This window comes from Chlorocebus sabaeus, chromosome 26 (assembly GCF_047675955.1).
Source record: "Chlorocebus sabaeus isolate Y175 chromosome 26, mChlSab1.0.hap1, whole genome shotgun sequence".
Lineage (NCBI taxonomy): Eukaryota > Metazoa > Chordata > Mammalia > Primates > Cercopithecidae > Chlorocebus > Chlorocebus sabaeus.
The window spans coordinates 53,193,257-53,205,823 of record NC_132929.1 but is presented as its reverse complement, the minus strand read 5'-3'; the positions used below and the strand labels follow the sequence as shown (position 1 = coordinate 53,205,823).

General features: G+C 41.9%; 1 protein-coding gene across 10 annotated transcripts in view; it reads left to right on the top strand.

The window, feature by feature from the left end:
* PEAK1 (pseudopodium enriched atypical kinase 1) overlaps positions 1 to 11,681 on the top strand; it is a 302,147-nt gene extending 290,466 nt beyond the window's left edge. For all 10 annotated transcript variants that reach the window (XM_038010222.2, XM_073012358.1, XM_008015753.3 and 7 more), the window contains one exon: positions 5,144 to 11,681. In XM_038010222.2, the coding sequence (XP_037866150.1) occupies positions 5,144 to 6,307 (1,164 nt within the window). In that variant the 3' untranslated portion in view covers positions 6,308 to 11,681. The remainder of the gene's footprint in view (positions 1 to 5,143) is intronic.
* The last annotated feature ends 886 nt before the right edge of the window (positions 11,682 to 12,567 follow it).

The window sequence follows — 12,567 nt, the reverse complement described above, 5'->3', positions numbered from 1 at the left end:
AAATCCAAAGTGAATTTGGTTTCTCATCCAGGTAACAAAGTCATTCATCAAGAGAGGGAGTACTGGGAGAGCAGTGAGTTTGGTGGGAAGAAGAGTTCAGGTTTGGTTATGTTGAGTTTAAGTAATCTATGGATTAGGATATATATGGGAAGAAATCAAGCAGGTCATTGTATAGATGAGCCTAAAGCCCAAAGACAAGTGTACGTTACAAATGTAGATATGGAAGTCAGTACTGTATATGAGATGGTTGAAGCCATGAGCAAGCTTGCCGAAGAGAGTGTGCCAATGAAAAACTAGGATGGAGAGCAGACCCTCCAAACACCAGCACTTGAAGAAACCTTTGGGAAAAAGGGTCAAGTGAAGAAGAATGGGTAACACCATGCCATTCAATGACAGATTAATTCCATGGTCATATTATCCAGTTTTGCAAAGGTCCATCTTTCCCCCAGCCCTCTGACTTAGTTGCCTTAAACAGAGTATCTGTTGTTGAGATTGCATCAAGTCCCCTCACAGGTCCCAGGCTTCATGGGCATTCTGAAAGGTTCGGTAGTGTTAGACAGCACTATCTTCTCCCCAACTGTTTTTAATGGGACTTTACAGTCAAAGCCCCTGATGGTCTACTTTTTAGAAGTTAGCTGTCTAGGTTGAAATTATTACAAACATAAATGCTTTTTAATGACAAATTTGCCTCAAAGATGTGCAGGGCAGTTGTAATGAGCAACATGGAAAATGAGCCCCTGAACCAAAATGTATGTTTAGAATTAAACTTTTCAGGTTGTGCGTGAGGAACCATTTTCAAGTTCTTTTTCCCTGCTAAGATTGTAAATGTTGGGTTCTTTGACCCGAGTCTGAGAAGGTCTCAGGAGAGGGTAATTTGTCTTTGATTCTGGAAGACAGTATGTTGTTTCCCCTCTCCCCCAGTTTTCCAACAGATGATTTATCAGTGGTTGGAGGGCCCCCACCCCCTGTATTTAGGAATCTGGTCAGAATGCTTCGGGGTGCTGTGTCTTACAGATAGGAAGTGCTCAGGAGCCGTGAGATACTTGTTTGAATGCTCAGTTGATAATGAATTAATATTTTTATTTTCCCTTCTCTGTCCTCACTGATCTTTATTAAACCAGACAAGCACCCAGTTTCCCTTCAAGCCTCTGTTTTTGCAACAGTAGGTTATTCATGTTGGTGCATATGTGTATACCAGCTGGCTGGCTGTCCCTTTTGATGTCCCTCTGACTCCTTTGGAGAATAGCTCAAGCAGGCATTTCCTGTGAGCTGGCAAATGGGCAAGGGTTACTGTGCCCAGGATGGTCTTCTCTTCCTGCCTGTGCTCTTCACATGAGGAGTTCCCTTGGCATGCATTTGGTATTGCCACCATCACAGAAGCAAAGCCTTATCCAGAAAGAGGCCCTATGGTGTATTTTACAAGAAGATTCAACCTTCAGCAGCCTGGTTTTGTTCTCCTGCTGCAGTTTATAAGTAAATGACTCCTGGATGTTGATATTGCAGCTCCCTCTAGTGTCACTGTGGCTCAGTCTCTCATAGCATTTTTCTTTCCTTTCAGAAAATATAGACAGCACAGAATCTGCCAAATTCACATTTTAAGTAGATTTTCCCAAACATAGCCAAGACAAATATGAGGTGATTTTTCTCCTATTAGAAAAGGGAATGTTAAATGAAGATGTGGGACCATTCCAGTTCTAGTTTATTTTTATTCCTATTTTTAAATTTTGGGGGTCCTAGGAGGAGTCCTGAAGTAATCATTTATAGATTAAAGAGTAGCTGGTGTGAACAAGTAGAATCTTTCTTGAGATTCCTCCTGTTCATGCAAGCTACTCTTTATAAAAAAGGAATGTGAATTCTTTTCAAGAAAGATAAATGAGAGCCAAGAAGAAGTTACTGTAATCCATGATAGAGAAAATACTGGTAAGGGCAGAAGGAAAAAATTTGGCAGAAAGAACCCTATCCATTTGTTCTGAAAAAAATGGCTTGTTTTCTGAAATAACTTTTGAACTAGAAATTTATTATCTGAAGTCAGGTCATTTTGAGTTTTTTTTTTTTAACTAAAGGAGTTATTAATATTTGAAAAATGGCCACAATGTGGTACCTAGAATAATATAATACTTCTACCTAAATTAACATCATTGCAGGCTCCATAATAAAGATTGATGACATACCCATCAAGGACAGTGCTATTATGGAAATCTCCATTGGTCTGTGTTTGGGTTGTAACTGTTTTCAAGGTTATGAACCAACTGAAATCACTCTTTTTCCCTCCTCTTTTACACTCTAGTCTTCTCCCTTTTGCCTTTGCTCTTAAAGCTAGAGTGACTCATTATTCTTCAACCTGTCTATGTATTATAAAATGAAGAGATAAGAAAGTGCTGCCCACTCAGGTTGGCTATCTAGGGAGACCATTTTCCTTTAGAGCATCCAAAATAGTAGAACAATTTATCATTTCTTCTTCGTAAATCACTTTGATCCTTTATCTCGAGTAGATCTGTGAAGCTAAACATAAATTCTTATTGTAGTATCCACACTCTTATCTACTCACAAAGCTCTGGAAGACCTTATAAAAATGTATGTGTCTGTGTGAATGTCTAGATATAATTAGAATATCACAATTCAAATACTAGTCACAATTGGAATACCTTCCCTGCTTCTAATGTTAAACTACAAGGTGACAAATTTTTTTTCAGCCTGACTTGACATAGTTAAATCTAGACTTGGCCAAACAATTCTCTCTTGTAGCTTTAGGTTGCCCTCTCTTGGTTTCTAACATACTGCTGGTGTTAACTTGTTTGTCAGGGCTAACCCTGGCTTGGAGTTACTGAATGTTAGCAGTTTCTTTTTGCCTGTCCTCTATCAAACCTGTGATCAGAGAGCCTCACTGCTGTGGCAGGTGGCTGTCAGGACTCAAAATAAAGATCTGTTTTTCTGTTTTGCTCATTGTTTCAAAAAATTAGGATTCTCTAAGATTGCTTTAGTTTGACATTTGCAAGTTGTTAACTGTTTTAGTCATTATCGGTGTTACATTTGTACAACTTTGTAGTTTACAGGTGTACTGTATATGCTTGATCCCAATTAATCCTCACAACTGCCCTGTGAAGTAGATTTCAATGTTCTTTGTATTGTCCCCTTTAATAGGGAGACTGAGACCCAGAGAAATTAGTGAAATGCCCAAGGTTGTACAGCTAGTAGCAAAACTAAATCCCAGGCCTTCCGAGCCCTTGGAGAGTGTCCTTTTTTATAATGTAACAGCTAGAGTTTAACCATCCAATCTGATCCAGCTAAATTTAGATGTATTTGATAGCATTTTCAAAGATTGAAGAGTTGAGACCCTTGAAATTTCATTCCAGAAGACGATGTAATATTCGGCAAACTTAACTGGCAATGGGGTTCATGGTGCCATGTGCTGGATCCAACTCCTGTGCAACTAAACAATGACTAGTATAGAATTTTTAAATACCTGGTAACACTTAAATGTGAAATATTGCCAACAGTGCAGTTATAAAAATAACAAATGTTATGATTGATGAGCATATAGGATTATATATTTTACTGCATATACTAAGACTTCGAGAGCTTTCCAGAGATAATATTTTCTGAAAGATATATGTTTGAACTTGAACTCAGGCTGGGGACGTCTGTTCAAGACCAGAAGTTTGCTTAAAAAAGAAATACTTTGTATATCCTCAAACTGAATTAGATAGAGTAGAAGACTTGAAGAAAATTGTGCTCAGGTATAGATTGATTGATTGATTGATTGATTTCCATGGCACTGGTCACTGATATCAAACCTCTTTAACTGTAATAAATATGATAAACTAGAGAATAAGAGAGAGAGAGAGAGAGAGAGAGATGCTTTTTTCCCTTGAGACTCCCTTGCCTTTGATGTTTTTTTTGTTTTTTAAATGTATTTGAATGGAAATCAGAATGTGCTGCTTCTCAGAACTGGGGACCCATCTGAATCCTCCTAAAAATGTATACATTTTTCTTTTTAAATAAAAATTACTAAAAATTGCTTTTTTAAAATTTGCTTTTCTGTATTATTGTAATAAACATGCAGTGTAAACACTACAGAGAGTGCATGTTGCTGGAAGCCTTTGATATTTGTAATATGTGGCAGTGTGCCCCTGCTGAGGAGGGACAGCAGAGAATGACCCTCAGTTAACAGGGCTGTGGAGTGGACTCCAGACCAGACTATTATGATCCATGAACTAGTATTAGAGACTTGAGTCTTCCACTGTCAGCCTCTCTATAGCATGAGGATAGCCCATTTGGGGGTGGTTTTACTTTTTGGTTTGATAACCCCTTAGAGTAGAAATACAATCGTCACAGTATATAGAACTCTTGGCTAACTTTTTTTGATCAAAAAATTCTTCCTTGATCCATAACCACTTAATAAAGTTCTTTAGGAAAGGTCTTATTGCCTCAATAGCGGGTGTTAAATGAGGCCTGTTAAGAGAAAGCATAAAACTCAGACAACCGCCATTGAAATGATGGTTTTGTTCTGACTAGGTCAGACCAGTGACTCTCTCAACCCTACCAGTGATCCATGAGTGCCAGTGTTGTGACCATCACAATGAAATTCACTGAAAAGTTAGGAAAACCCACAGTTTACCTGGCCAATGTTATATCTCTCTCCTAACCTGTGAGATGTTGACACAAAGGGTGATGGGTGATGAAATAAGGTATTCTGGTCTCCATTATGAGTCTGTTGGCCTGCTCTATCAGTCTGGGCTACAAACCTCTACAGAAGTAAGTGAAAAATTATTTCATTGTTGTTCTGATGAGGTGCAAGGTTACAGTGGAAAGAGCAGGCTTTGGCATTAAACAAACTTAGGTTTGCAAACATAACCCTGGGCTTTTTTTCTTTTTTAAATTCTTAGATCCTCAATCTACTTTGAAAGGTTAATGTGAGGACTAAAAATGGTACATAGAAAGTGCTCACCACAGCCTGGAGTGTAGACAACCATGAGAAATGGTTACCACCATTATTATTGTCACTTAACATGGGGCAAGCCTTGCTAACAACTTTACTATATGATCGTTTGTCCCTAACCAGTCACCTTCTAGTTAATCCTCCTGATACATCATAAACGTGGTTATGAGAGTGTGAGTTTTAAATTGTTTTATTATCTTTCAGATCTGTAAGAGCAAAGCTAAAGAATCTCAGCAGTATTATCACAGCTTGGCTGTCCGGCAGAGTCTGGCTGTCCACTTTAACATTCAGCAGGACTGTGGTCATTTCCTTGCTGAAGTCCCTAACCGTCTGCTTCCCTGGGAGGATCCTGATGACCCTGAAAAGGAAGAGGATGACATGGAAGAGACTGAAGAAGAAGCCAAAGGAGAAACGGATGGGAAAAACCCAAAGCCCTGTTCTGAAGCAGCATCATCCCAGAAAGACAGCCAGGGAGTCATGAGCAAGAAGCAGAGGAGCCATGTTGTAGTCATCACCAGGGAAGTTCCATGTCTCACTGTGGCTGATTTTGTGCGAGACTCTCTAGCCCAGCATGGGAAAAGCCCTGATTTGTATGAGAGGCAGGTGTGTCTGCTGCTCTTACAGCTATGCTCTGGTCTTGAGCACCTCAAACCCTACCATGTCACTCACTGCGATCTACGCCTAGAGAACCTGCTACTTGTCCACTACCAGCCTGGGGTTACTGCCCAAGGCTTTGGGCCTGCGGAGCCCAGCCCCACCTCATCTTATCCCACTAGGCTTATAGTGAGCAACTTCTCTCAGGCCAAACAGAAGAGCCATCTGGTGGACCCCGAGATCCTCCGGGACCAGTCTCGCCTTGCCCCAGAGATCATAACAGCTACCCAGTATAAAAAGTGTGATGAGTTCCAGACAGGCATCCTTATCTATGAGATGCTGCACCTACCCAACCCCTTTGATGAGAACCCAGAGCTGAAGGAGAGGGAATACACACGAGCAGACCTGCCTCGCATCCCGCTCCGCTCCCCCTACTCCCGGGGTCTGCAGCAGCTGGCCAGCTGCCTCCTGAATCCCAACCCTTCTGAGCGGATCCTCATTTCAGACGCCAAAGGCATCCTCCAGTGTCTGCTCTGGGGCCCCCGTGAAGATCTCTTCCAGACTTTCACCGCCTGCTCTAGCCTAGTGCAGAGGAACACCCTGCTCCAAAACTGGCTAGACATCAAGCGAACACTGCTCATGATCAAGTTTGCTGAGAAGTCCCTGGACAGGGAAGGTGGGATCAGCCTTGAGGACTGGCTTTGTGCTCAGTATTTGGCTTTTGCCACTACAGACTCCCTCAGTTGTATTGTGAAAATTCTGCAGCACCGTTAATGTGTACCTGGATGCTGCTTTTACCACATCTTCACCTTCTTCATGTCACCCATGCACTTCCCCTTCCTAGTGCTCACTCCAAATTCAAGGAAAGAAGAAAGACAAACCTCTATCCCTGTCCATGAACAAGTAGGTTCGTTCAGAAAGGTTATCCACTGCCCCAAATTGAATGAGAAGCTGGAGTCTGTCTTTACAGAAATTCAGCTGCACAAACTTGCGGTTGCCTTCCTTTGAAACACCTTCTATCCTAATAGAAGAAAATGCAGGTAAAAATGAAAATCCATATTCTTGAAGGGACAGCTTCTTTGGTATGAACTCAGTGAGCCAGTGAGCTGTGTCCATTTCCTCTATAATTCTGGATATCACCAATCTTTTTAGCACCGAGTATTTATTCTCACTAGTAGTAGACAGACTTAACCAGTCTCTACCATGACCCAGTAGACTTTGACAACAGACTCTTCCTTTAAGGTGTCAACAACTGACTTACTAGGCAGAACTGCCATCTTTAGCATCAGCCCAGTTTTGGTTACCAGGGACTATATCCTTTGTTCCAGGAGAGAGTAGAAAGAAAAGGAGAGATCCCATCCTTGGGTCATCAACCCATTTTCATTGCCATTATCTGTAAGTATGTGCACTGCATGGAGGACAGCCCTAATAGTCTCCCCTCTGCTGCCACTGCCTGATTCTCTACTCTGTCCCCACTTGCCAGTGACGTTTGCATTTATCAGCCACTTGTGGCCCATTACAGAGCTGACCCAAGGTGGTGTCACCAATGCCTCAGCAGGGTGGAGTGCAGTTCAGAGCTTATAAATAGCTGGCAGGGCATGAGGAGATGATTTGCTTGCATGTGCAATTCTCTAGGGGCCATCAGGGAACAGAGTTTAAAGTACCCTTTGATTACTGTCAGAACTGTCAGCATTTGCAGTTTTCCCCTGAGCAGTAATTGGCCAGCTCCCTTCTGTCAGTAGCCAGTGTTAACTAGTTTAGCAAATGCTGTAAACAATTGCCCTGAATGAAATAGCTGTCGGTGGAGCTCTAAGATCTTACAGGGCACAGTGAGGTGGGCTGTTGGGATGGCCGTAGGCAGGGGAGGGGAAGAAGGCCACTGATGAGACTGCTGACCTCCTCAGAATGTTGACCTCTTCTAGAGAGACTGCCTCCCAGTGTAAGTGGCTCATTGCTCCTTCTGACTCTCTCTAAAATGGCTCTGGAGGACAGCTCACGGGAATTCTGATTGCTGAGGTGGGTGATTGAGAGCTGTTCACCATGTGTGCAGCCTGTGCTCCCCTCCTATGGATATATGTGCAATTTTTGTATGTATTTTTTTTAGCTGTATATTACAGTGTTTATGTTGCAACTTCACCTGAAGCGAGTCTACAGAAACCTTCCCCCTTCTTCCCTTGGCACATATTTGCGCTAAGAGATGAGCGTTCCTTCCACTGGGGTGTGTGTGTATGCGTGTGTGTGTGTACACATGTGCACCTGTGCTTGTTTTATTCAAAACTGTGAGTATGTGTTTACTTTGACCTTGAAATCCCAAGAGTCACTCGGACAATGTGTGTGTACACTTGTGTGCCATGTGTGCGTGCACACGCATGCTGGAAGTAGAGGCCACGCCTCTAGAGAAGCAACCTGTGGCAGGGTTGACAGACATGTTCTCTGTGCCTAGTGAGTGAGTGAGCCCTGAGGCCCCTCATCTACCAGTGCAGAGTTTCCTTAAAGCCAAGACTGATTGTGCAGTATCACTTACATAGCACATTAGTGGCCTTGGAAATTTCTAAACTTTTAACATTTTTAACAGCCTTTCATGTGATTCATGTATATGAAAGAGGATCAGGAAAGGAGAATAATGTATTTTATTGTGCTCTTATTATTTTTTTAAGTGATTGGAATATGTGAGGCTCTATATGGAGAATGTCCTTATCACCTGGCTAGCAATATAGGATTCACAGGGAGGAAGGCTGGTTAGCCCACAAAGAGTCTTGCCTCCTCTAGCCAGAATGCAGGGCTCTGTTCCTAGGAATGGCCATGGAGTGGGCATGCTGCTGCAGGCCAGCAGTCCGCTCTTGGTATCCTCTGGCATAGCCGCTCCTTGCCTTGAAGGTTGGTGTTTGGTTCATCTTAGCATAGACCATGTGCACATAACTCCTTGCCTGATTATGCACTGAAGTGGCAGCACACAGACCACTGACCATGTCAGCCAGCACATTCCCTTAACCTCCCCCACCTCCCACCTTGCAATGGCTTGCATATTGAGATATACCTTCTCAATGTCACGTTCGTGGTGCCTTGCCCATGTAAATTTGAATGTTGACTATTTAATAAGGTTACATATTTAATGCAGAATGTTCCCTGGTCCCTCTATTTGTTATGTCTCTACATATCTTTTTTTTTTTCTTTCTTGCTCTTTTTCTGTTATGATTTGGATCCAGTCTTTACTTTAACTCTATGGTATAATAAGCATGGACACCTCCACTACCATTATCTTACAGCACTGGTAAACCAAGCACCTCTTCACATCAGATGTTTTTAGTACTGTTTTTATGTTCAGATTTGTTAAGCGCAAAAGATGAATGCAAACTAGCCAGAGAAGAGCCTCAGGCTTCCCAGAGACAGGTGGCTAGATTAATTTTTCTCTGGGTGATGGCCAAAGAATGTGAGGTAGAGAGGGAAGGGGGTGTTACAGGTTAGAGCAGAATAGAGAAAGAAACTATATTTCTAGGCAAAAAGTACTACATGAGTTGGTCTTCAGAATATTTTTCCAAAAAAATGAAATTCAGTCAGTTTAACATTATCACAAATATTTTTCGTTTTAATTGTGGTAGGAACTTTGAATTTGTTCATCAACTGGAAAGAAATCCTACCCTCTGTAGACACATATACACACACACATTTTATATATATACATATATATATGTTTGAATTGTGACTAGTATAGCACTTTACGTTTTCTCAAGTAACACGAAGTTATTGCCTTCAATATTGATTGGAAATTGTTTTCTATTGAAGTCTATACTATAGAGTTTTCCATTTATATTGAGAGTTTGAACAATTAAGCTCCTATTGGAACTTTTCCTTAAGCCACATGAGCATGAACAATCTCTGTGACACTTGGGTGCTAGAGAAACACAACAGTGGCTAAAGTAGCCAAGAGCAAGACTGAATGTATAGCAGAGTGCCTTGTTAGAGTGGTAACCTAGTCTTGGAAGCGATTCAGTGGATGTTTCACAAAGAGGACTAGAACTTCAAGAAGCCTCCTGTGCTGGCTGAGGTGAGCCCTTTTGGTATATGTACGCTACTGGGATGCCTAGAAGCCAATTCATGAAGAATAACAGCAGGATGAGAAAAAGAGTAACTGTAACCTGTGGAACGACAACATAAGAATCACCAACCCCTAGGCTGAGCTAGAACTGGAAGCCAGGAATATGGCAATGAGTTTCAAGATTTGCCCTCAGAAGATGAACTGGGTGAGGTATGGGTTGGGGTTAGGGCACAAGCACTCATCCTATCTACGCTGCTGCTGTTGAGGAGCTAGAAGTAAAACATATTGGTTGGGATTTTAACAATTGGAGTAGCCTCCCCATTGTCAGATTAAGGGGGGGTCAATTTTGCTTCTAAACTCAGAATAAGTTTGTAAACGTGGGAAAGTCTAAACCAAGAGAGCTAAAGCTCTAGAAATACTAATGATATTTCTGGGAGTAAAACTACCGAAAATTATATCTTAAAAGTTTCTAGTAGTATAAAGTTCCCAGGCCAGGCGCAATGTCTCACGCCTGTAATCCAGCACTTTAGGAGGCCGAGGTGGGCGGATCACCTGAGGTCAGGAGATCAAGACCAGCCTGGCCAACATGGTGAAACCCTGTCTCTACTAAAAATACAAAAATTAGTTGGGCGTGGTGGCGCGTGCCTGTAATCTCAGCTACTCGGGAGGCTGAGGCAAGAGAATCGCTTGAACCCAGGAGGTGGAGGTTGCAGTGAGCTGAGATTGCGCCATCACATTCCAGCCTGGGAGACAAGAGTGAGAGTTCATCTCAAAAAAAAAAAAAGATTTCCAGGAAAGATCTTTGGGTCCTACTAAGCTTCTCATTTTTGAGTTACGAATACTTTGGTTCTGGGAAGTAACCTGACATTTGGTTTTGCTGGAATTAGGGTTTTCACTAGATTTCGCTGTAATTAGGATTTTCTCCTAGATTTTACCAGCAGTGATCTGAAAAAGTACAGGCTAGTCCCAGAAATAGAGATGGATTTAGGATACTACACTATATTTCAAATGATTCTAGATGTGTAAATATAGCATGAACATTCTTGGAGAGGGGTAAGAAAAACTGGACTTTCTGGGCCAACCCTGGCATGTTTTTCTTTCCCATCACTAGCTAATAAGGATTGAAAATTCTGCTCCAGGCTAATGAGTGAACAGGATGGCTGCCCACAAAACCAGGTTATTAGTTTTACCTCATTGAAGCTCATATTCTCAAAGGCCCAAAGTGCTGTGCCGAGACAAATCCAAGTGCTGCTCCTGCTGAAGTGCGCACTGAAGTCCAGCTGTCCGTGCTTACAACAGTGCCGAAAGTGGGGATTCCATGGACCAAAAACGCTGCCGTAAGGGAGGCCAGAAGAGTTGTAGTGCAAGATCCTGGGAGAGATTATACCAAAGAAATCAAGCCTTTTTATCCGATGCTTCTAAGATGATGAGGGTGAGCTGTGACAGATGGAGTGGGAGGGGAGTTCACATACATTCCATGTCAAGGCATTAGCTGATAAATCCATCCTCAGAAAAGCACCTTTTTAAAAAGTCCATTTTGTGTATTAGAAGAAGAAGAAGATGATGATGATAATGAAAGCCCTGGCAGATACGAAGTTCCTCAGTATTTCAGGAGAAGGAATTCTTCCATCTCCCCTTGACATGACTGTGGCTATTATCCAAACCTCAGCTTGAGAACATCATACCAGTATAATACTGAGAACAGAGGATTTTTTAAAGGGATATGGTAGTTAATAGGTTTGTTTAAAGAACTCTTGGGAAATTTCTTAACAAATTGTAATTGTTTTTATAAACCTTCCTACAGAGTTGTTTACCATTCATCATCACCATCATTTAATATCTATAAGTGCCCAGAATGTACAAGGTGCTATACAGCTGTTAAACACCCCTTCCCTGCAACTGTTTAAAATTAGAATAGATTTTTGCATCACCCATTGCTAGAAGCTTTCCCCACCTAGGTGGGCTGCGAGGGCCTGCATTCCCAACATCCCATTATATGTTTCCCACTCCAGAAAGTCTCCAGGTTTATTCCAGCTTTTTATCTTGATGTGTCCCATCCACCCCCATGGTTTGGTTGGTTTTGTTTTGTTTGTTTTTTTAATCAAGAAAGTTTCAGGGAATCAAAAGAGGTCGGAAATTTTTTAACCTAGCAGAAGTACAGAGTCATATATTTTGCTACGAATATTGTTGTAGTACAGAAAACCCACTTTGCCTGTTAGTGTGTGGATAGTATGTGTGTGTCCGCACTCGTGATAACTTGAATGTTGAACCAGACATAGGGTTCGTTTTCGAAAGGTTAAACCACACCGCTTCAGGAACTTGCTCCAAATACTACTTGGTTATCCCTTCCTTTACCAGTTAGAGCTAAAGAGTGTGATGTGTGAACACACTGGGTTGGGATTTTCTGTCGAGGATATGCAGGGCATTTTGGCATGAGGCAAATACAGAAGCAAGATTTCATCCTACTTAGTGATTTGAATCATGACAGTCCTCATTCCAATCTCTCCTTAATTCTCTCTGGCCCTGCCCACACTCTATATTTGAAAATCTTGTTTTTGCTCTTTCCAGAGCTTCACCCCTCTACTTACATATTGTAAAGTTGTATAAATCTATCATTGAAAGGTCCCCTCTGCCACCAGTGGCGCCACCCTTTGGTTTGCTGTGGTACTTTGCTGTGTACTCTGTGGCATCATGTTACTGTGTAAATAAATTCATTTTAATACACACTAAAAAACAGACAAATGCTTGTCCTTTCGGCGACTCTTCCACACTGACATGCTGAGGAGGGTTTGGTTGCAGACATGGTTACGTCTTGTCCCCCCAGGGTAGGTGCCCTGTCCATAATGCAGGAAATGATGGCTTTCAGCCACTGTGCCTTCTGCACTCTGGGTCCTCATCCCCTGCTGACATGGATTATATTTCTCTTTATTCCTTGTCTAATCTGAGGAAATCAGGCCCCAAAGAGAAAGCGAAGGCATTCTGCTTTTCCCAGACCTCA